Source organism: Columba livia, chromosome 1 (genome assembly GCF_036013475.1).
Source record: "Columba livia isolate bColLiv1 breed racing homer chromosome 1, bColLiv1.pat.W.v2, whole genome shotgun sequence".
Lineage (NCBI taxonomy): Eukaryota > Metazoa > Chordata > Aves > Columbiformes > Columbidae > Columba > Columba livia.
The window spans coordinates 134506037-134531499 of record NC_088602.1 but is presented as its reverse complement, the minus strand read 5'-3'; the positions used below and the strand labels follow the sequence as shown (position 1 = coordinate 134531499).

The following is a 25463-nucleotide window of genomic DNA, read 5'->3' as shown; positions in this document are numbered from 1 at the left end:
GGATTCCAGCAAACTTTACACCCTAATCCATTTTTAGAACAAAAAACATCTGGGCCATAAATCCTCTAATCTGCCAAAACACGCTATTAAATCCCATGATTTGTTGAAAAACACTAAGATTAAAGAAAGGAAATATAAAATGGCTAACTGCCGTGTTAGGAAAGTGTTATTAATACTCTTTCTTTGTCTCAATTATGAATGTTCTGTTCCTAAAGAGCCTTGTCTAATCATGTCAGATTACACATCCTTGTTGTATTGCTAGACTCTTCTATCTGATCTGCTGATTGCCAAAAAACGTAGGACATTGTCTTGCTGCTTAAAACATTTCAGGGGAAGAAGCTGATGTCAGATTAGTTCAGCGCTGTGCTGCTGTCAGGATTTTAGTTTGGTTTGGATTTTTACTGTTGTTTTTTCAGACTGCAGACAGAACAGGACTGCTATTCCCGACTTCCTTGCTGTGCAAACACTAGAAAGAAGAGTTTCTGTGCGGTTCGACTCTTTTTAATTGTACTAACAGTTCGCTTTTGGCTAAATACCCAGGGACCCTGAGAGTTTTATATGAAATAACTTGATCCACATTGCTTTTATCAAATGACCCAGTTCAGTAATTCCCAGCCAAGGGAACTGCAGTAATTCCAGCTTTCCCGGCATAAGGAAGGATATAACCTGTACCAGCACAGTGCTAGCAGCTGACTTTTTTTTTTACCTCAATTTTATCAACTTGTTTGGTTTCTTTCCCACTTTGCATCTGTTCCTGATCAAGCTTGCATGTAGTCAGAATAAATTTAAAAGGGAGCAAACAAACAAACAAACAGTAGTATTACTGCTGGTTGTGCTCTTGATTAGGCTAGGTATTATACTTTCAATCTGTAATACAGCTGAATGTGCCTAGGAACTGGAATTCATGCCCTTCTCCAGACTATTTGGCTTTTCCTGAATACTGCTATCTTTGAGACAGTTTGGCACATGACAGTGAATAAAAGCAAGCACTCCTTATGTTTTTCAGTAGCTGCCAAGACGCTGGTGTGCAGGGAAATGATTAATATAGAAGTGAGTTGAATGTAAATTATTGTTGTTTAGGGTAGGTGGTGAATTATTGACAGAGAGGGGAACTGCATTACATAAAATGCACTTAGTTACAAGGATTGCCAAACTAGCAAGAGACGTTGAAGATAATGGCAAAGGGTGGAGAGAAGTTGCTTCTGTTTTTAGTACACGGACATATGCCTGTTTCCAAAAAGAAAGGCTTGGATTTAAAGTCATACATGAAGCCACGACATTTGTGACTGCTCAGTCTGTAGCATAATTCATACACTTTAAGGATAGCTTTAGAAAAGGACTACATGGCTGAATGCAGCTACACTCTTTATCATAGGAGGCTGTAAGTTTGCATCCTTCAGAGACAACTGAACAATGCATGAGCATTTCTCCCTGCCACAGGAACCAAGCAGCCCGAAGAACAGCTTTCAGAGAGTGGTTTTAATTTGAAGTTAGTGGCAGTGCAAAGAGGCAGCTCAGCTGCATCCCAGCAAGGTGGGCCACGCACACCTAGGACAGACAACTTGTGTCTTGCATTGACAGCTCCAGTCATCCAGGTGGTGGAAGGAACTGTCTGGCAAATGACTGCATGCTTCCCAGTGACTTTTTGTAGAGGGATTCATCTATCAAGATATTCATCTCCCTAGTTTTAGGGACCGTAGTCACTTGACTAAAAATTTTATCAAAATTTTTTGTGGTATAGCTCCTACTGGACAGTGACTTGAAACTGCATGCTCATGTATACAAGATAACCAAATTGTTTCAACATGGTAATGAGTTTTACTTGCTGCAATTTTGGTCGGATGTGACATAGCAATTGGCAGGAAAAGACTCTCTAAGTGTTCACCAGACTTCGTTCTTCTAGTCCTTCACTAAAGGACAGACCTTTGTTAGAAGCAGGCTGTCTGTCCAGCTCCTGCACCACAGTTAAAGGCTGCTTATCTTAAATATACAGTATGCACAGTGATACTGCTCAGCAACCTCAAAAAGTCACTTTCTATATTTGTAGCTGAGAGATGTACAGCAGTGAACTCTATGTCATTAACAATAACTTAAGTATGTTATCTTTTGCTCCACAGTTTTCCATGGTTTATTAATGGTATAACACATTAATTCTTCTTACAAGAGTGACCTTTAAAGCTCCATTCATCCTCACAGCTTTTATCCAATTACATTATCACTCATTACAGGTACAGCATTTCCAAATCTGCATTTTGTTAAAAGAAGTAAATTGCAGGGGTCTCAAACCTATGAAAAATATCAGATGTGTAGGGAAAGAAGACTGGAGAGGAGAGAACAAGAGATGTCCTGCCATTGAGATGCAGGTCAGATGCTTAACTCCACATCTAAATGTGATGCTCAGTCTATTGAGGACAAAAAATCGAATGTGAAAAAACTGAAACTTGGTGCTTTGTACTTGGAGAGCAGTAGAGCCAAGCAAATTAATATGAAATACATTATTACCTATCAAAGTTAAACAGTATAGGGCAATAATAGTACATGAATTAACAATTAACAAGGTGATATTTACACAATATTTATGCAATTGTAGCACGTCATACCAAATAAAATTATTTTCTTTTCTACAGTATGTAGGAGCTTATTCTCTCATATATGTAATTCTAATAAACTTTAGCAATAATCGTGCATGCACAGTGGGAGAGTAACACGGTGAGATCACTATGGGTCTTTCTGGTGCCTGTGTAGATAGAATATGGACTACAGAGTGCTTGGGAGAGACCCACAGAGACACAACTAATTGACATAGCACTGAGATATCACAAAAACAGTTTCTGGTAGGTTTGACCTATTGTTTCTTTTCTTTGTGCCATCTCCGAAAGTGGCCAGCAGAAGATGTTTTAGTAGCACCAAGACACATGGTAGCAAAGGTACAATAATCTACCTCACTTGATTCCCTAAACAGAGTTTCATTTACATCCTGCAATTTTAATTTTAATTCAGGTTATAGTAAATCACTTCATGGACTAAAATGTTTCAGTTAGAAGGATGAAGAATGGGGTGTGTACACAGTTACTTACACAAAGAACAGTCCCTTTAACACATCAGACTTGTAAAATCACCACTAGGACTGTTATTACTTAGATGGTCTTTAGGCAAGGAGCTAATTTTGACAGGAGGAAGAATTAACACCGTTTTCTGAAATCATGTTAAAAGCATAATCTTAAATGTTAAAAACAAGTCAAGACTTTTTGCAAGATACAAGATTTAATTCTTTTTTTATCTGAATGAACCTGGTGATTGTGTTGCTTATTAGACCAAGGTAAAATAATGCTCCATGCAGCTTTTTAGCAGACGAAGGTTTAAACCTGTAATTTTGCAAAGATGTATTTGCATATGTAGACTTTTACCTTAAAGGGATTTTTTTAAAGTTTATTCATCACTTTTCAATGACATAGGAGAATATCATGTTTCCTTAATGCCCCACCATTAGACAAGTTGCTGTCTTTAATGTAGGCCATTAAACAAACAGCATTTACTACCTGTTATTGATAAAGCAGTATCTGAAATAACACAGGCTTTTGTATTCCAAGTCTGTAAAAGTTAAGGTGCTCTTCCTGAAATAATGAGTCTCTTCACTGATATCAACAAATGTTGTGTTATCGTCAACCCATGACAGCTCATACACCACTGACTGACAACTGGCTGATAAATGCCCACTTTCCAGTAACACCTATTAATTGTTATGAGGAGGGGAAAATGAAACTGAGCTTACCTATTGTGTTAGCTCTGGTCGAAGGACTAGCTAATGTTGCTGGAACAGAGGATTTTAGTGAACCGGCCCCACTATTTATTCTCAGAGTTGGCATATGAGGAGAGGTGGGTGATGTGGGAGACTTGCCATCAGATGTCTTGGGTTTGGCTGAAAGGTTCAGAGGCTGGGCTACTTCATCCTACAACAAGGAGTAGAGAAAATAACGTTATTGAAAAACCACTGCTGGCACAACATCGTCCAAGCAAAGACAGTTGTGTTCAGCTCAGATGAACTTCTAAACTGGAAAGGCTGTACGACATATATTAAGATCAAATGTGATACCACCTTGTCATTCCAGTTTGGAACTGACATGACTGATAAACTGGAAAATTAGCATGACATGATCAGAGAACATCCTCCATTCACACTTTGTATGTAAAATTGTCTCTGTAGAAAATATTCACATCAAAAAAATGTATCCTTCTGTGATAAAAATGAAGAGCACTTTCTCAGTTATATTTTATTGTTATTTTAAACTTTTGTTTGTTTGCTTGTTTTAAACTTGTGTTATCCTCTGAACTTCCCATGCTTAGAACTGCAAACCCAAAAATATCATAGGAAATAAACACTTCTACCACATCAAGAGAGCTGGAAGAACTGTCCCTTTCTTTCCACAAAATTTGAAACAATAACCTGTATAATTCTGTATACGCCCCTAGATTTTACCATCTTCCATTACAGAATTATTCCTGACTTACAGCGATGCAAAGCTGTCTGGAATTAGAGTCACAATGTTTGAGTGTTTTACTGCTACCACTAAGGTATTTGTAACTACTATAATATAACACTTATTCTTTTCCACAGAGGGTCGTGTTCTGCAGTAAAGAAGGAATTTTATCATTGCCTGTAGCTTGTGGAAGCATGATGTAGATGTACATCTCCAAACACAGGACAATTCTGAAAAGCACCTTCATACAACTTTTCCATTACCTTAAAGAAGCAAGCTCTGAGTGAAACACTTTAGTTTTACTTGATTATTTCCACACTTCTGTAATAGCCGTAGTTAAAAATATATTAAAGCTTAGCAGACAAACGTATCAGGGACATTGTGGACAAAGTTGTCACCCTTAAAGTGGTATTTAAACCATCCTAGATGCAACTTGTGCATAAAATAAAGGTGGGGAAAAAATGCATAAAATTTACTTAGGAGCCTACATTCTGTATTCTCAGAAGTGACTTAGGCACATACAAGGCAGAATTCTGCTGATCTTCTAAGAGACTTAAGCCTCGAGGTTAAAAATGTCACCCAGTTCAAACAGCATTTGACATTTTAAGAAAGTATTCATTACTTTACAGAAATACAAACCCTTCTATGTTAGAATAAAATAGATTAACCTACTAACCAAATGGAAGGGGACTTGCTCTGCTCTTCTACTGCTTTCAATTTAAAACAAAAACCAAAATCCCGCAACAGTGCAACCATAATGTTGCAAAATCAGTACTGAGGTAGTTGCAGGAAAGTGTAAGTACAAATGAGCCAATGAACCCACCAAACACAGCAACCCTGTGCCAGAGCAGGATCTCTGAAGAGCAAAGCCATCTATTTGGAAGACAGTATCAGAAGCAAAGCACACCTGCCCACGGACTTGTGTCGGTTCAATCCTAGAGGGGTTAGTTTCCATGTATATTCAATTCTTGACCTCTGTTGTCTCAACAAAAGAGGCTGATTAGCTTCAGATACGGTAGGAAAAGCTGTAAGGTGCTCTCTAGCTGCTGCAGATCTGACTGCGAGAAGCACTGCAGTTCACACGACCAGCAACCCACCCCTGATGGGAATCGGTCCCATTCACTGCCAAGTCAGCTGGGATTCCAACCTGCATCCTCACGCTGAAAGGCTTTCTTCGGTCCCATCCTTTTAACTCAATCCCTCGGCTACCATCTCCCTATGAAGATTATTTCCTTCCCTTCTCTCACTCCTTCTCCCGTTCCTCAGTTCTTTGGTTCCCTTTTTTCAGCCTGATGTGAAGGCAAGGTCGTGTGCAAGTCCACTCTAGAACAGTGGGTTCGGGCTCATTTAATGCAAGTTAGAAAAGGGAGCGGTGTTTTTTCCCATGGTAGACATCCAGCAATGAAGCTGTCTGTGCTGTTACTATTCTGGGTAGTAAGAATGTTCTTCATTCAAGTCAGCACAGCCTTCTCTAGAGCCAAGAAGTATAAGGCCTTGTGGAAATAATAGAAGTCGACAGTTCCAGAGCTGATAAATGTCATTCCAAATTGCCCCTTCATTCACTTTCATTGTGTGCTCAGGCTCATGGTAAATTAATCGGAGGCCACAGAAGCATGGTTCTCATAAAGAAGGATACATAAACAATTTTCAGCTATTATATGTATTTACAAAATGATACTACTTCACCGTTTGCTCTTCGTAACATTTTTACTTCTGTTATTTCAAAGAGCATTCTCAAATCCTCACTGGAAGTCAAATATTAAAAATTCAGTTAGAGAATTTAGAAACCCTACACTGGATCATGAGTGGATAATAATGTAAATAATTTCCTTTACTACAGTGGAACTATACTGATTTATTCCATGGGAGACTAAGTGTGAAAACAGCTGTTAGGTTCTTCCATACTGAGTGAGCCATTTTACTCTTCTTCCTATCTGCAGACATAAATTCAAAATTCCCTGGATGAGTTTGTACTCTCTGCTCTTGCAGTTTAAATCAAGAACTGTACTGTCTTTGTTATTGATTTGTACCTGTGTAACCACAAGAAGAATTAGGTGAAGCTGAGCGGGCTTCACTCTCAGTTATATCAAAGCTGTGTGTAAGTGCAGCATGACAGCTAGAGCAAACGAGTAATAAAAGGAAAAAAATAGATGTAGCACATTCATGCCAGGTAGATGGTGTCTTCCAACAGACAGGAGATTCAATTTTTTACAGTGGGACCACAGAATCTAAAACTACTCCCTGCATTTAGCTTTTGTCAGAGAAAGCTCAGTATTGATTGGTCCCTGCCTTTTTTTTACATGCAGTTATTCTAAGATGCCATTCATAAGGCCTGAGATTTTTTCAAGCTAGTATTTTTTAAAGAGTTAAACAAAGTCAAACATTTATTTATATATCAGCCAAAACGATTAATGCTTAGACCAGGGGATGTTAAGACCCAAAAGGCTTGTAATAATATAAACACAGATGTGATGAAAGTAAAATATGATCCTGATGAAAGGTTATGAAATGTTTCCTTTAAAGTAGCATATTTGTCTAACAAAACACAACACACACACACACACACAAATGTAGAGAATAAAGCATAAGCGAAAACATATGATGGAGGGCTAGTTAAATGAAGTACCCACAGCAAGAGCAAAGCATTGATAAAAAGATGCACATCCCCTGTATCACAGCCATGTCAGAATAGTCACGATTTTAGGGAAAGCTGGTGGTTTGCTTCCCAGGATAGGAAGACTGTCATTAACCAAAACTTTGGAACTTGGGGACCTTTAAATCCTTGATTCACTTTAGATTCTTTTCTCAGCTAACCTCTAGATACATGAGGGAAGAATTAAGAGCCCTTCAGCTACACCAGAATTTGAAGGGTAAACAGAATATTCAAGAGCTGTATTTTGTAGCTTTACTCAAGCTGGATTTGTATAACTTTGAGATTTCATACTTAAGCATCAGACATTGGAAATCCCCAAATATGAGTGCCTGACAAGCAACATTTAAGCAGAAATGCTGCTGGTAAGTTGAGTGTGCACCACACTGCTTTTACAAGGTTTGAATGGTGCTTTAAAAAGGTAAAATGCTAGGTAAACGCAATGTGCTTCTTAATATGGGAGGAAAAAATGCAAGACAGAGAAGAGGAAAGGAGTTGGTCACAGTCAAAAAGCAATGTAGCAGCAGTTTCAGACAGACCGAGGAATTCTGACTGGCAGTCACCAGTGTCGCAAACAGTTGGCTGAAATGGGGTCTTTTCAAAACCTTACAATCATGCTGTCTCTATTTTCTTCCTCCAAAGATAGAAGATTAATTTATCTCTATGGAGAATGGATATGGAAAAAGAAGGGAATAATATCTGATTTTGAGAATCTCTCTAAACCATTTATTAAAAATGGCACTATTTCAGCACCAAGAGCTAAATAAAAGACGGAAGGCCCAGCTGAACAAACCAGTCTCAGAGAAAGAAAAATAAAGTGGTGGTGGGGAAGAACCCAGACAATTAATTTGGATTTCATAATCTCACTTCTTTTCACATATTTGAAAGATTAGTGTACTATTAAAATACAGTTACTGAATTATTGTACTGTCATTTAAATCCAAGGGCTGTATGTATCCCACTGTGGCACACACTGAAGGTCCAGCTTGCACTGTTTATTACAAAATCATGAACTACTCTGTGTATCATCTGACTGGCAATACAAATGTGCTTAAATGACCTGGCATAAGCACAGCCTAGCATGCTTTACTAAAGAGGCTTTTCATGACCTATGGGAACACATTTGCCACATCTTGCTGCCTATGTAAATGACCTTGACAGTACAAATTACAGCAAATGAGTTAGAAATAAGAACCCAGAGAGGGGCTTTCTAAAAGAATGCCTCTGCCACCTCACTAGAAACAAAGCCTCATTCCCTCACCCTGTTTCTGTTTCGTGGAGATCTTAATTTCAAGGGAAATGCAAAATATGGAGCATTTACTGGCATGGCTGGGGCAGAAGACAATGATGCTATTGTTTCTCACTGAACAATGCAGCCAGTCAGTGGCTTATCCATTCAGTCTCCTGCTCATCCAGAAACGTCTAACCAAAACATATCAGAAACCAAAATGCAACAGCACATATGCAAAGAAAATCCCTTTGCATTACTGTCCCTCAAGCCTACAGTTGTCCACACACTCATACAAAGATACTGGCAGCTTCCTTCACATCCCCTCCCTTCCTCTGAAGCCACTCATGGTGCAATTATCAGTAGTGATAATAAGAAGCTGAGAGGTAAAGGCAGTTGTGAAACATGTATAAATGAATCACGCTGCTGATATTATCCTCACTGATGAAATAATTGTATTAAATTAAGCAGGGATGTTCACATGACAGGATGGGTGAATTAGATAATGCTCATCTGCAGCTGTACCTCCCCCTGCCACATTCTCAAGTTTTGATTAAGAATAATGTGTCTCTTCCTGCAAAGGTGAAAATTTCTCCATACTACATAGAAAAAGAAATAGAGACATATAAACAGGCATATCGGTTATGATATGATAATAAACACAACAAAATTATTCTTCAGGTTCAGAGAAGGCACTGTATCCTACTCTTGCTCATGAGCTCCAGTGCAAAAGCAGAAAGTACAACTAGTTTCTTGTCAGAAAAGAAAAGGCACCAAAGAGGGAAAATATTGGGAAGAACCGTGTTCTTTCTTTCTGCTCCCGCTAAATGCACAGACTTTTCCTTCTGTGATAGCTGCAGAAACATCTCAGCCTGAATTTCTATCTATACCTAGAGCAGATTTTTGTTTAATGGTGTTGCTTTGCTGAGTATGCTTTCCTGAATGTCTTGCTCTCAGAATGTAGACATTTTCTGGATTCAGCGCATGTTACCCAACTGAAGTCAGTATTTCCAGTCATTACTGATAGTGCCCAAATAATCTTATTCATGGCACTGAAAGGGGAAAACTGCGCTGCCTTACATTTGTGACAAACATTCTTTTTGTTCTCCCATCTGCTTCTCTGAGGTGACTACTCAAGGAACAAATTACCCCCAAATGCTGCTTTATACACTAGGAGTATTCCTGCACAGTCTCCATTCCTGTTCATGGGTGGGCAAAAGTGCTGCAGAACACACCAACTTAATCTGTTTTGTAGAACCAGAGACACAGGAGTTTTTTCCCAGTCCTTTTCTACAATGCTAGAGGCTCTCAGTGAGGACATTCTCTGGAGACTTCGTCCTCTCTGAAAGATCCCTGACATACTCCCCTTCCATTTTTCTTTACAGGAAGCCTAGCTGCCAGGAAATAAGTCTGCACTTACAAAGACTAATTTGCTGCCCTGGAAACCCCAAGCTTTGATTTTGTCTAGTCCACATGTTGTCACAGTAAAAAAAGAGAGCTGCTGGGGTGTTTTTCCTTTGTATTTAGCACCATTGTTTCCTGAAGCTGCACACAGGATTCACAAACAGGTATAGGAAGAACAGAAGAGGAGCATGCAAAAGGACCTGTCTACAAACATGGAAGGCCCGAGGAGCTGGATGCCTTCCCATTCTCCCCACAACCTTTTTATCTGATGCACAGCGCTTACTCTCTAGCAGTGTTCCATTCTGCGAGCCACAGAATGCAGATGCTGAAATGATAAGAGGATCAAATGCCAAACAAGCCTCCGATCATTATAGCACTCCAGATAGCTCAGACATGGAGGAGGAGTGTGGGCTGTTTGAGCTGAAGGGTGGCCTAAAAGCGGCGTCTGTGGAGAGAGCTACATAATTCCTCAAAATCTACATCCACTGATGACCTGCGGCAAAGGCCTTAATTTTGTGTAGCAACTGGTCAGACCTCTGCACACAGAACCCTGAAAACAACTCTTTAAAACTCTTCAGGGAAGACAAGTGCTGCACTAGGATCCTTTGGAGTCTTATGGGGCTCAAGGCAAGGCTGTTTGGCCAAAAGAATACACCAGGGCAGGCAGCTTCGCAAAATGAGCACACTGGTATGTGTTTACCTAAAATTCATTCACTTAGCTTTTCAAATCCTCAGAGAAGCATCCCCCAAACCACACTTGCAGCTTCTGGTTGGCTTTGGACTGCCAAAACGCCCACCACCCTTGTGAAGTCCCATGATAATCTCCACAGACAAATAGCACAACATGTTTAAGAAAAAAAGGCTGGTATGAGATTTTTATGCTACTTCTGCTTGATCATGAGTTTTCAGCCACATCAACCTCTAGAGAAACCTGATGACTTATAGATGCTTATCCCAACATCAAACATCCACTTCATCCATATGAAAGTAACTGACTTACTCCCATTGCTGCTATTCTGCTGTGTGGGTATTTGCTCTTCTGTTAGACTGAAAGAAGCAGAAGTGAGAGTTGCTCACCACACTGCTTAGGACCCAGTATGTGGATTTTCAGTATGAAGCAAAACTACAGGAACAAAGAGTTTTTAGCATTTGCTTGCACTTCATAATGAAAAACCTCCTCATTCTGTATCTCCGAGTGAGCGAAAATATAGTGCAGTAGCCTCCTTTACCAAAAACAAAACAAACAAACAAACAAAACAAAACAAACAAAAAATGAAAATAAACCCAAGCTTCAGCAAAGCTTGTTCTGAGCAAATCCTGCCAGGTTTGGCCTGAAATGAAAAAGGTCTATGTTGAGTAAAGTTACATGAGCCAGTGCTGCGAGACTGGCCACTTGGGATTTTGCTGGTCCATACTTTCTGCCAAACTTTGGTCCTGTTGTTAGCTTTTTACTTCTAATAATTATTGTTCAGCTGTATTTCTCACATCACTGCTGTACCTATTTATTTGGTAAAATGCACTTCTCTAAGAAGGCTCAAGTCTGGCACAGGTCAGCAGGGATTGACGCAGATACTTCAAGTCTTCACGGGAAAACAAAACTGATTTTTCATGCTCTTAACCATACAAATCACTTTATTATACAAGAGGTAAAAAGTATCAGAAAAGGTCACAAAATTGTGGGAGATAGGAGAGGAACAGACTCTTCCTAGAAAACCTGCCCGTACCGAACTACATGGCAAGGAGGAAAGTCCAAGGCGTGGGGAAACCCAGTGTACCACAGGTCTATTAATTCATTAAACCTCATAATTACTCTGACAGTTTTTGCCTTAATTTACAAATAGAAGAATAAGGCACAAAGTGGCTAAATGACTGCCCTAATCTTGCACAGTGAATAAACAACTTAGTCATAAGGAAGAGCAGAGTGACTGCCACTCTCACTCAGAACAATGTTTTCGAGTTTTTTTTGATACCATACTGAACCTCCCAAAATGTCCAGCTGCTTCAAAAGAAGTTGCAAGAAAAAATAGATAGTTGTCAGACAGTCTTATCTGTGGCATCCTGAACTTGTGCTGGGTAGAAACTGGAGTGCCCCATATCCCAAAGCATGATGCCTTGTAGTTTGGGTCTTGGTTAGATTATTTTTTTAAATACTTGCTACATAATTCTGTCACAATGAAACCCAGAAGTCTAAACATGTGGTGTCACATCCTTAATAATGCACTATCCCACCCATAACAAGGCTGTTCAAAACATGGAAACAGACTGGATTTTGTTCATTGCCTAAACTGAACTTGGAGTTACCACCTTCCAACAAATAATCCTCAGTAAATGCTAAGCAGAATGAGCAGCAATGAAAACAACAAAACCTGAAAAGACGGGGAAGGACTTCTAAGGAAATAAAACAAGGACCTGCAAAGCCAAACAGCATTACAAACTGGTACATTTTAAATGAACAACAAGAAAACAGAAGCCACACTGATCAAAGCCTCCCACCTCCTCTCTGTGGTGGATGACACCTTCGCTGGGAGCACACCACCACCTCTAACCTCACACCTGCAAAAGGAATTAATTTCAAAAAGAATACAGACCAAAGCGTACCGTATCAAAACAAATTAGCAACAGACCCCTCCTCCTGCTGTGGTCAGGCAGGAGAAGCAAAGATGCTGCACGGATTCGAAGATTCAGGGGGAAAAAAAAAGACAAAACAAAACCCCAGCTGTTGAAAACTTTAGAAGAAACAAGTCAAAAGAGCTTGAAAGAAAAGAGATTTCAAAGAGCTTGGACAACTGGCAGCAGGCTAAGAAATTCTTTTTCAAAAACCACCTGTGCTTTCTCTGACTTTGGATATCTCTATGTAGTCTAGGTAGATTTTTCACTAAGAGACGCAGGAACGTATGCAGCAATATAAAAAAGTAGTGCAAAAATAAAATGCACTGTTTTTATTTATAGGTACATACAACTGTAAGAAAGATGTCAAAATATGTTTTGTAACTGTAGATATGACCTGCTTGACAATTTTTTTTTTTCCAACTAATAGCTTTTCAAAGGGAAGCTATCAACACAAACTTCATCCTTCTTTAATGCTTGCGTTCTATTAACAACATCCCAGATCACTATATTCAAAATGATTCTACAACTTTGTCTTGCTGATGGTTGTTTCATTTTTTCATTTCACCTCCCTTTAGCAGCAAGATGAAATCTAATCAGCAGTTCCAGAAACTAGAGGGAGTTTAACGTTCTGCAGGGAATGTTCAACGCAAACACATGCTCCCTCATTGAGTACTGCACTCACAGAAGAATTTGTTTAATATTTATACTCCATCCATAACGACATATGTGGGGTTAACTACTTAAGAGTACACCTGTTGGGAAGGGTCATTGCTTTTCCTGTGCCACAGTCGTGCCTCTTTCATTGCTGATTCCTTGGGTCATGCCAAAGAGACTTGGGTTCAGCTCCTGACTTTCCAACAAACTTTCTCTGTGAACTTGAATGAGTGACTCATTATCTATCTACTGCACACAGTCACTGACATCTTTGCAAAGTTATGATAAAATATTAGCAAATATAAATTTTAGTGTTTTGTGCAAAAGGCTACAGAAAGCAAAGGGCCATCTCTTTTGCCTCAATTCTCTAGTTACGAAATTGTAGAAAACACACCCTTTCATCTCTCTAAAGGGTTTATTTTACGGAAACTGGGCATACATCATATATATGTTTATCTAACTGCATGGAGACACCATCATTTACAACCCTTTAAGATTAATAAGTACTATCAATGTTGTATTATTATCCTAATTAACATATTTATAAACCACAGTAATCATAATTAAAATGGAAATATATTGTAGTTTTGTATTTTATTTTGTTTGCTGCTGTCAGTACTGAAGGCAGATTACAAGCAGAACAGTGCTGAAGAAGTATTCAGCCTCCCTTGGTGAATAGGCTTCAGATCCTATTCCTGATTCACACCAGCAAAAATGAAATCACCACCAGGACCGGTATCGGGGCCAAATTGCTGGCAGGCACAATGAACCACTAATTGCTGGACTCATTAGTAAGACTCATAGTTTGTCCCCATGAGATGTTGAACACTTTCAGCTCCTTTTAAAAACCAGCATCTCTAGAAATTAAAATTAACAACTGCAAACTAGTATTTCTGTTATACTGTAGAAACTCAGCATGAATTTGAAGTCAGATCACAAGAATGCCAAAAATCTATTATGTAAAATTAGGCAGATTTTAATCTACCATTTTCCTGTTAATTCTGTAGAACATGCATGCATCCATACACAATAGATATCCCATGCTGTTCCTCAAGCCTAAACAATTGGTTAAAATAGTTTTTGTAAAGCTGAAAGAAGACAACTGCCTTAAAAAATACCTTTCAAATAGCCCCAGCATCACACTGTTAAGATTGGCCTATTCTTTTCAGACATAAAACAAATGTCTATTTAAGAACACATCCAAATGCATTTCCATCACTCAGCCAGAACACATTCACCTCCCAGAAGCTAAGTCTGTAAGAGACGGAAAGAGAGAGGGAGAGAGAGAGGAGACCTTTAGTCCACCTAATGGCTTCACTACAGGCAATGAATCCAGCCCCAGCTCATTCCAAGTAGGTTCAATTGTGTCAAAGGTTACCCACAAGCTATTTCTTGATGATTTATAGCTGATGTCTACAGATCTCCTTTTATTTTAATGATGACTTCAATACAGATGTTAAGACACTCTTTGTCTTCACAGAAGTATACGAGAGGGAAGTTGACATCTTAAAAAAAAAATTCCAAGGGGCTGATTTGCTACTTCTGAACAGGGCCAGCTCTGGGCAGTTTTTACATCTTATCCTGAAGAAAAAAAAAGGGAGATGAAAAAAGCCCCTTTCATCCTTTTCTCCCATACTGAAGCTGCTATGTTTTTGTGACTTATTCTGGGCATAAATCCTAGAGCACTGACTCAACATGTATGTCACCAGCTAATTAGGATCAAGACAAGACACTAGGATACTTGGTAAGCATAAGATAATTTTATCACATCACCAGTAATAATATGTATTTATAAAGCATTATTTTCCTCTGAGCACAGCGCAATTTACAAAGTGAGTCCCAAATGATACTATCACAAGAACCCTTCCACCCAGCACTGAACTGTAATCATTTGGGGGTGAAGAACAGCAGCACTGGAAAAGCAGTAGCAAGACACACCGCATCCACTTGAAATTTAAGATGTCATGTGAGTCCCAAATGATACTATCACAAGAACCCTTCCACCCAGCACTGAACTGTAATCATTTGGGGGTGAAGAACAGCAGCACTGGAAAAGCAGTAGCAAGACACACCGCATCCACTTGAAATTTAAGATGTCATGCCTACAAAAGCCCCGGAATTTGTTCAAATTTGAGATTATTTTTAACCTCAAAATTAGGGTGTGTGAGTGCATGTCTGGGAGTGGGCACCTGAGGTCTGTGTGCATGTACGCATGTTTGGCAATAATAATCTTTATAAACATTTTGAGCCCACGTGCCAACCTCCATCTGGTTTGACGAAGTCCTCAAAGGTTCCACAGCATTTGTATAGAGCGACAATGGGGTAGGGGGACACACTGAGCCTCTTGCTCCAGGAGAAGACTTCAGTGCTTACCCACACTTTAACAGACACCAGGAGATCCCCCAGAAAGAGGTATTCTGCATTTCTAGACAGAGTCCAAATACTGTGAGGCTTCACAAATGAAACGAGGGTTTACTGCTTCTGGCACCATTGAAGCATCTTGCTCATTTTAGAATGAAGGCAGAAGATAAAGTATCTATTCAATTTGTTCTACTCTGCAGGCCTCTGAATATCAGTGTTATTTTCTTGCTTAGGCTAGCCAAAACTATGTGGCTGTTGTTTTCCTTACTCACTAGCCCCAATGAACTTGAGTTGTTTGGTGAAGTAGTGAATCTCCCAGGCATTACGCCACCACCTCATTCCCCCTATGAGCTGCAGTTCACTGGGAGGACTCATTTTGTGTAGAGAAACTCATATTTCTAAGGCTGCGAAATTAAGAACTGCAAATCCAGACATTAAATGCATTGGGCAAACAATCACGTGACACCATTTAAACTTCTGATATCACAAAACACTACTTGACATGCATTTCTCAGCCAAATATCTGTGTTGAATTTCCTTGACCTCCAATTAGGTCTGTGCCTTTTATAGAGAACATTGAAAGCCTGTGCTATCTGCACATTTATTATGAATAATAAGCAAACAGAGATGAATTAATTCATCCTAGAATTTTAACTGCAGACTCTGTTTTCAGGGGACATAAGAAACTAGGATAGAAGTGTCCAGAAAAGGAAAGAAGGTAATTTCAGAGAAGACTAAGAATATTGGAAACAGACGCAAAAGGGGATCATTCTGATCCGCAAGCAAAACAGAAAAAACAACGGAGTTTAGACTAGGATGACTCAAGATTTACCGAGGCAACCAACAGCTAAATTCAAAATACATTAACTTACAGCTGTAACCTGAAGTATATACAGCTCTTAGCATGGCTACAGATAAAAATAATCACTGACCTGGAACGACTGCAGCCCTGAGAGCGCTACCTTTGGAAAGAAATAAAGTCATAAGAACTCAACACAACAAAAATACTCTCCAGAATTGTTACATACGTATGTTTTCTTCCTAAATGTACACTGAATTAAAGCTGCTTTAGTAAGTCTGTCACTACACTACTCCCTTTCCCAGTACGCTGTCTCATAGTTTTCTCTGAAGCATTTTGGAGACGAATAAATCTACCCCTGAAACTCAACTTTAAGAAGCTTGTTGTGCCAGTTTTCCCATGGATATGTCACGTTGGGTTGTGTTTGTCCCTGTGTAACTCCTGTTGTGTTCTGTTAGCTTGAAATCACGTAACATGATGTGGCTGATTCATGACGTGACATGCCACTGCCTGGCATGTCAGCCGAAAGCCTGCACGAACCCACGTGTTACATCTCCATCCACACATTGCTCCTAGGAATGGCCCCTTGTTTTAAATCTACTCGCAGGTGCCGGCACATCCACTCAAAGAAAGTTTCAGAACCACTAATGACTTATGAAACACTCAAAGTTATATTCTTTCTGTAACATCATGATTGGAAATTGAAAAGCCTTCTCTCCAGCATTCCCATCAAAGTCTTCCCCTCCATGTGCTCCACATGTCAGATACTGAGCAATCCTTTATCAAAGACTTTTGTTTTTTTTACCAGTCATGGTATTAATTTATCTTTCCTTTAAGAGCAGCAGGGAAAAATGTAGCAACTGAAAGGAAACAAACAGAAACTATACTCATTAGTACTACAAGTATGTATTTGTAGTCTGGCAGCATTAGTGGATAAAGGCACAGGATCAAGACCAAAATTTTAAACTGGTTTCGTATATTAAATCCTGTCAAATTACATCTAAAACCAAAATGGTTTGTTGGGTCAGCTTGCCTGCCTCTGATGTTCTTTGGATGTTCTTGAATGTTCTCTCTGGATACTTTCACTGGCAGATATTACAGTAAAAAGTCTAATTCTGCTGAGAAATATTTATGCCTTAGCAAAATTGCCAACATGGAGCCTTCTATGATTTGAGGCTGAAAATTAATCCCACTTGATTAAAATAGTAACACTCAGATTCATTTTGTTAGCTGCTTTCTAAGCCTTTGAGATACATTTATACCAATTGATAAGTTTCATCCATGACAGCTTGAAGCTTTTCGTTTAAATGAGATTCTCACATATTCACGTGACTCCAGGAGCTGGGACCTTAAGGAAACTCTCCATTATGAAATCACAAGATGTAGCCGCACTGTTTAAAAAAATGTGTATATTCTAAATTGAGGATTTCCACATAATTTCTCGGAAACTCTCTTTTGCACCAGTTCATTTTACACTAAACAATTCCAACTGCATTCTGTACAACAAATGTGTAGTTCTGAGAAACTTCAGTGAAATATTTGCCAAGTACTTCACGTAACTCTAGAGTTAATACTAACCTATAAGAAACTGTCTTTTTGAATTCGAAAACAAAACAGATTTCTTCTCCATTCTGCTGCAAAATGTTGCTTTTCTTCAGCTATCCACAGCTACCAGGGATTACAAATTAAAATGTTTCAGATTAAAAAAATTGTAGAGCTCCCTTGTTAAATTATAATCATTCAGCTGTGGGCATACAGGAATACTTACTGAAAAAATGTATTTATTTGTGGCTTAGTTTGAATTGAGTTCTGCCTGAATGTGTCAAAAGGAGCTAATTTCAAAGCTAGCATGTAATGTGGAAGCAAACCACCCTTCTGCAGATAAAGCAAGCAGTTTCTGGAACCTGCTAGACCGACCACATTAGAATTTTATTCAATTACCTCAGAAATTTACTTTCTGTGCTGAAAATAAGTTCTACATTTGGTAAAAGGTGGCTACATTGCTGTCGAGTAGATAGCTATGCCAAGGCAGCCTCTACAGTTTAGTTTTTATTATTAATACATGCCACATAATACCCAAACACTTCACATGAAGCTTCAAAAGGAAAGGTTTAATTCCTAAAGCGAAATACCTGGGTCCCTTCTAGAAGTATCTGGTAGAAAGAGAATCCTCTGCTCCATTTTGAGCTGTCTCTTAAAACATGAAATAGGTACATTGCTACAGTAGTAGTATTTTGCACAAGCCTGTGCTCCTGGAACAAATACACTCCTTGATTTAGAGAGTCTAACAGCTTGGAGTCTGAAAAATAAATCTCTCTAATAAAGGATGACCTTTAATTTATAGGAATTTCATATTAAGAAGGAAACTATAAATTAATCCCATATTGGCATAACTGGCTGGTTTGTTATCTGTATTTAATTTTGAGCCAATATTGGTCCTTCGTCTTTGCAGTGTTGTGATACTCGGAAGCCCCCAGTGAAGAATGCTATGTCCCAAGCTGAACTTCACATATTTCTCCTCACATTTGGTTCCCCTCCCTCAGCAGAAAGACCCTCTCCTAAATATTTTCCAACTATACCCACAGAACAAGCCCACCCAAACGTGAGGATGATGAACAATAACCACTGCAACCTGGAAAATCTAATTTTTCTGTTTCATTATGCAGCTCCAGATTCCACGCTCTCCTAAAGCCCATGGCCAGCTGGCAACGACAGCTCAACAGCTATCTTAGTGGCATTAAAAAAAAAAAAAAGACTTTGTGACACTGTTTACTTGTTTGGGACTCTTTCAGTTTCTTCTTGCAAAATGCTACTCTTTCTCATTCAAGCTCTAAGTGACTCTAGATGGGCAGTTCTGTTAAAAAGCTTCTGCAGAAGTCAATGTTAAAGTATTTGTAAGTCACAGAGTAAGATGTAGAGCAGAAACAAAATGTTAGGTTCCAGCATTCCTGAACACTGAGGGATTCTTTAACTGAACCCGGGTTTTGTAGCTGTCTCCTGAAAGCAAGTGTTCGGTTTAGGATCTTGGTCTTCAGTATTAAGCCAATGATGTGGATCATTTAACCAAAAGGAATGAAAACTACTACCTGCGGCCCACCCCACCAACCTTCCCACTTACGAAATAGTAAGTTTTTTATTTATTCATACCAGATAAGGAAAGAACTAGCAGCAAGGAACAGCATTGAACTAGTAAGAAGCACACATTGCACATTGGTCATTACCACATCTCTGCTGTTACCTGTCTGATTTCTGAAGACCTCTCTGTTGCAGAAATGCAGTGGTCTTGCCTAATTCACATGTCGCACTTTCATTGTGTGACCACGGATTTCAGAGGGCTTTTTTTCCCCCCTTTGCTTTTTGCTGTGTTTTCTTCTGAGTTTTCATTATAAAGAGTGCCAACTGAGCCTGACAAGGGCTGACTGGCTGGCAACTCTGCTTGCGACACAGGCTTCTGCCAGAGAGACATGACATCAGGAAACAGAGCTGTGGAGAGTTAATCTGAAAAAAAGCATCCTAGGAGTCCCTCCATGTATTTAATTTATTTTTAGGAAAATAGGGAGGAGTGGAAGGCAGGAACAACACTGCGCAAGTCCCTACTGCTGCTACTTTCTAGATACTGCTGTTAGCATTGTTTGTATTGTTCGGAGCATTCTCTTATTTTGGAAAAGTATCTTGAGAAGTTTCACCAATACACAATGATTTCATTGTGCTCTGGCAAATGGTTTAAAAAGTCATTGTTTATATGCCTGGATATCATGAATAGGAAGGAGAACAAGGAAGAGGAAAACAGTCTCAGAGATTCTGTCCCCAAATCCACATTTTGCGGTTTGGGATTAAAAGCATGGGCAGCAACGGAAAAAGGCTTCCGGTTAAAGAGATAATTAGCTACAAGGTCTCAATTAAAAATAGACACAGACACTAAAGAAGTAGCACAGCACCAAGTAACATAGCACAGTGAAGGCAGATGATGTCTCGGTTTACAGCTTCCTATACATCACTGCATCATACTATAAACTTTTCCTGAATTATCTTAGAGCTATTTCTAACCTGCTCAATGCACTGACAAGGGGATTGGAAAATGCAAGCACTGAAAAATGTTTTGAATTTACTGATTTATAATATTTTAGCGCTATTATTCTAGTGCTGAAAAACTTACTAGATTGATTTACAAGATTTTTTTTAATGAGTGGCATATAAAGAATTGTGTCCAGCCTGGAAATTCTCAAAAATAAAAGAGCCTTGCAAATCATGGAGATAAAGCTTTTGTAAACATAGCCTTGGCATTCTAGCAGGGATGGCGCACCTCACATCTTCTTCACTCTAAAATATTCTCAGTACTTTCTTTAATGAAAATAAGAATGCCTTAATTTCCTGCTGCTTGGGCAGGCATTCAGCAGCTGCTGAGCTCTTCAACCAATAAAGAGGACAGTAATTGCCATTAGTATACAAGGCCTAACATATGCAATGGGTTAGTTTCAGACAAGTTCCTCCTCTCTGCTTTTCAGGGAAAATAATTTGGCCCCATCTAGTACAAGCAGTCACACCCTTTGATCACCTGTTTACAGCCACAATCAGTCATCTTTATCATACTGCTGTCCTCTTTCTAGCTGAAGTACTTCACAGTGCTGTGCAGAACAATTAGCTCGTGTTTCCAAAAATATTTGATATCACTAAATAAAACGTGTTATGAAAACACCAATATCCTTCTGCATTTGAACAGCAATGCCTCCATCATCAGTAGAGCTGAAATTAAATACTTTAACACGTTCAAAAACAGCAGCTCTGAGGGTACAAGGAATCTCTATGTCTACTTATCAGTTAGGCCTCTGCAATAGCCATAGCTTTACGTAGTAAGTAAGATGATGCAGCTTAATGTTTTCCCCAAGATCTCCCCAGGAGAAATGTTCACATTTTGCGCTATCATACAAAAGAGAGAAATGAGAGAAATGGAAACAAATATACCCAAGTGAACAGGCCTGCTCAAGGCAGTCACCTGAAATTAAGTTCAAGCCAACAATTTGCCCAAAGTAGAATCAGAAATACCATCCAGATGAGTGTTGTTATTACCAGGCCATTTTAGAGCCTTTTTCTTTCTTCTTCCCTTTAGATGTTTTTCCCTTTTTTCATCATATTTTTTCCTGAGTCAAGAAAGCACTCCTACTGAAACTGGTAAGTATAGACTCATCATCAGTTTTGACTGGGACAGGAAAATCTCCAACCATCTCCCCATAGTGAATAATTTACAAATTTTTCCTAATAATATAGCCTGTGGCATGTCTGAATTTAAATGCCCATTTCCAAAGACTCTTATTCTTTATTTTTGTCCCTGGTACTGAATGTACTTGGTAAGAAAGTCAACAGTGACTCAGTTGTAGTTTTGTGTCCAGGCTTACCTTGCCTGGGTGAGAATGGAGCAAACACATTCCCTTTCTATCCTTCATATACTATAAACAGGATGCAAGACACAGGTGCTGCAAGTGGCAGCAACCGTAGCATCATCAGCAGATACTCCTCAAAAGTCAAAGAAGTTTCCCTGAAGTCTCTCACCATTTTAAGGTCAATCTGTGCTGAAGTAGAAAGGCAAGCTCTAAGTCTTTCAAAGGCAATTCTATTGCTGACTATAGGCAACACGAAAAATCTTCAGTCCAATGTTTACTCCGGTGATCAGAGGATCAGATAATGTGAAAATAAAGTACCATCTTCAGTTAAGGATTCACACTGATATTTGTCTGGATATTGCAGCTGAGGAGGATCTGACTGTGTATATCCAAACGCTTAGCGCTGTTTCTGGCTTGTCTGAAACACATTTCCTTTCCTTGTCACAACTCCCAGGTGCTACTGCTGAGCAAATAGTAACATCACTGCCAGAAGTATTTGAAAAGAACAACAACAAAAGATCTGGACAATCTATGTGCTGTTGCCATTGATGGAGACACAACTGTGAGTAGGGTTAAGGCTGAGGTCATAACAAGGTTAAAAGAAAAGTGCCCCTGAATTCTCTCCTGTCACATCTCACACTGAATTGCTCCTGTTTTTCAGCAGATGCTACAGGAAATGCACTGTGCTCCATTAAATACGGGGAATCATTTAGCTACATTTACAAGCTACATTGAAAATTCAGTCCGGAATTACTGTACTTGAAAGGTTACATGGAAAGGGCTAAGATATTGCACCGTGCAGGCACTAGATGCTTATTTATATGTGTAACATAAAAAGCAAGGAACAAAGGCAGGAATGAACAGGGCCCTGTCTGTTTACAAGTGAGGGTGATGTTGCTGTCCTTATTCAAGAGTATAATGCACCTCATCTGAAGTCAGTGAAGACTGTACCTACCAGGTGAGAATCCTGGTAGCACGGTAAAGGTCACTGTTCAGACAAATCTATTCTTTATAATATTGTGGGGTGGCTTTTTTTGTTTGGTTTGGTTTTGTGGGTTGTTTTTTTTTTTTTTTAATCTCCTGAATGGCCTTGTACAAGCAAGAGGCTTGAAGTTAATCACAAGATGGACTGGTAGGTTACTCTGCCTAGTCCTTATCTGCACCTGTTCCTGTTCTCTCCTACTTACTTGGGAGCGTGTAAGCACCTTGAACACCCAACAGAGCAGCATGCAAGCATTTACACGATCAAAGGCAGAAATGTGCTTAAGACAGACTTTGGAAATCCAGCACAATTTGGCAAACTTCAAAGATAGTTGCCTTTCAAATGGGTTGTGGAGGAGGCCTTGGTAAATTTGAATGGTATGATTAGCATACCGGCTGTTTTTAAAACTGCTCAAGAAGAAGCTGTGTTAAAATCCATTTCCGCAAGACGCACGCATTTTCTTTTGGACAGGCTCCACTAGCTCTGTTTCTTAAATCAATTTTTCTGGCACAGATTTCTTCTTGGAAGAATGTACGACACCAGCTCAGTTTCCTAACCAAAACTTGACAGAATGTGTACAGCACAGCATAATGGCATCTCTACTTCGTGGCTTCTTAAAAGTTACAGTACAGAAACCTAGGAAGTGAATTTGACTATTCCAGGTCACAGCTGCTGAAAGGCGAGCGAGACAACAGGAGATGCCAGGGTAGCCTGCTCAGCACAATGTTCAAACATTGGTGAGGGCCACTGATAAAAGGTTTGCCAAAACAGGAGTTGCCAAGGTCTTAGAGGAGTTTCAGTGATGTGTTCAAGTCTTACTAGATTTAAAGGATGATCCTTGGCAAACTCCCCCTGATGCTTCTCAGCATTGCTAGAGCCAACAGTTGTTCCATCTGCTGCTGAGGCCGACTTTGAAGAATCCTTGCAAAGAGCAGCACACTAACTTTAACACTATACAACAGGGAAAAAACCACAGCTTTTCAGAAGTGACCTAGATGTTTGCCAGTAGCTTGACACACTCTCAGGTAAGGCTGTCTCCTTGTCTCCAAACACTTGAATATATTACCAAAGCCGTGCCAGTGTAAACTGTGGGCTGAAAATAGAGATTCAGCAAACAGCATCTATTGAAAGCTTGTCTAAGGCATTAACTGTTCATCTGTGGAAGTATGACGTACAGTAACAGTGAAAAAGACCACCACGGACTAACTTCAAGAACCAAGTTGCTGCAGAGGATTAGAAAAAACATATTAAAAAATGGCTGTGAAACTCAAACAGATACTCCCTGACAACAGCTAAAAAAGTTACATTTAAAAAAAGCAAATAAATCAGCAAACACAGTAAACTTTTTGAGCTGTTGAACACAAACAAGCTTTGAAACAGCAAAGGAAGGTCCACACAGACACAAACAAAGGTGTTTAGTTTCAACACATAAGCTTCAGTTTCTGCCACTGTGACAGATTTACCAGTGTTTTTTCTGAGCCAGGCCACTGCACTACTGTATAAGCTTTATTCTAATTACTGTAGGCTCTATAAAGGTTTCTTTATCATTTAGTATTATAAATAATTGTGCTTCCAGGCTGGAGTTCAAAGCTCAGTATAGCACTCGCACACCACCACAAGCAGGTCAGGTGCCCTTTCTCCAATTCTCCTCTCTCTGGTGCTGAGGACAGACAAAGTGATATGTCTGTCATACGCCATTACCATTAGAACAGAATCTTGTTCTTTTATTACAACTGAACTCCGCCGGATTTCTCAGCAGGAATGCTAAGTGAAATCAATGTCTTGGATTTCCAGGCTGAGCTTGGAGGTCACAGCCACTCTATCATTTCTCAGCATTATCCTTTCTCTTTCTCTCTCTCTCTCCCCGAGCCTCCAACTGGCACACAGCAGATTGAAAACAGCATGCATCACAGGGCTCACGCTGCACAATTTTACAGCCTTTTGGAGCCCCCTTCCTTTCCTTGTGGCCCTTTTTTTTTTTGCTTTTTCAATTTGCAAATAAGTTTTGTTTGTGTCATACAGAACTGCAAGCCAAAGGCACTGAACACCTACAAATACAAAAAAGCAATAAAACACAAGGGAGAACAGAGCTGATCTTGACAGCTGCCAGTAAGACATCTATGCTTGATATTACTGGTAGATACGGCAGGCCTTCTAATTCCACAATTGCCACAAAATAAATATTGTGTCCCCTTAGATCTCATCAGACATTCTGCTTGTGCACAAGAGATCCAAAAACAACACCAGGATTTTAAGCGTAGTGGATCTAGCAAGCTGCTAGCCACACACAAAAACCCTTTGTAAAATGCACAAAAAAATCTCTTGTTAACCACAGACATGACGTCTTGGAAAACAGCAACAAAACAACCAACCAAAAAAAACCCCACCAAAACCAACAACAAACAAAACAACACACAAAACCAAAACAAACCCAAACCCCATCATCAAGCACTGCATGGCTTTGTGATTCCTCCCTCTAAAGTATATAAAAGAAGCCAAGGCAAGGAAAAACTTCGGGAAGTCAGAAAGTCTGAACTGAGGAGAGAAGAAAGAAAACATAGACCCAGAGCTTGATTCATTAACACAAAAGCTACTACTTCCACACCATCTATTTTATTCTTTGAACATGTATCTCACTGAGCTGAAAAATGGTATTACTTATTTGTCTGGTTATTTTTAATCTGTGCTTCTTTACTGTTAGGGTGAAAACAAGATGCTACTGTCAATTCGAGGAATCTTTTCTGACACAATAAAGGGTATGGCAGCAGGCTAAAGGACACTGACAAAAAGAAAGGACACATTTTTACCAAGTTCTTGCTGTCACCTAAATGGGTCTGCTTTTTCCCTATGTTCCTTAGTAAAATTCTTCCTAGTTGTTTTGCAACACCTAAGATGTGCCATTCAATTTTGACCCATTAT

The 25463-nt window shown here is 39.4% G+C and overlaps 1 protein-coding gene across 50 annotated transcripts in view; it reads right to left on the bottom strand.

The window, feature by feature from the left end:
* The window catches only part of SOX5 (SRY-box transcription factor 5), a 732238-nt gene that overhangs the window by 35060 nt on the left and 671715 nt on the right, over window positions 1-25463 (bottom strand). For all 50 annotated transcript variants that reach the window (XR_010466374.1, XM_065031395.1, XM_065031486.1 and 47 more), the window contains one exon: window positions 3773-3950. Coding sequence is in view for 49 of the 50 variants with exons in the window: in XM_065031395.1 (XP_064887467.1) it covers window positions 3773-3950 (178 nt within the window). In the remaining variant the exon portion in view is untranslated. The remainder of the gene's footprint in view (window positions 1-3772; window positions 3951-25463) is intronic.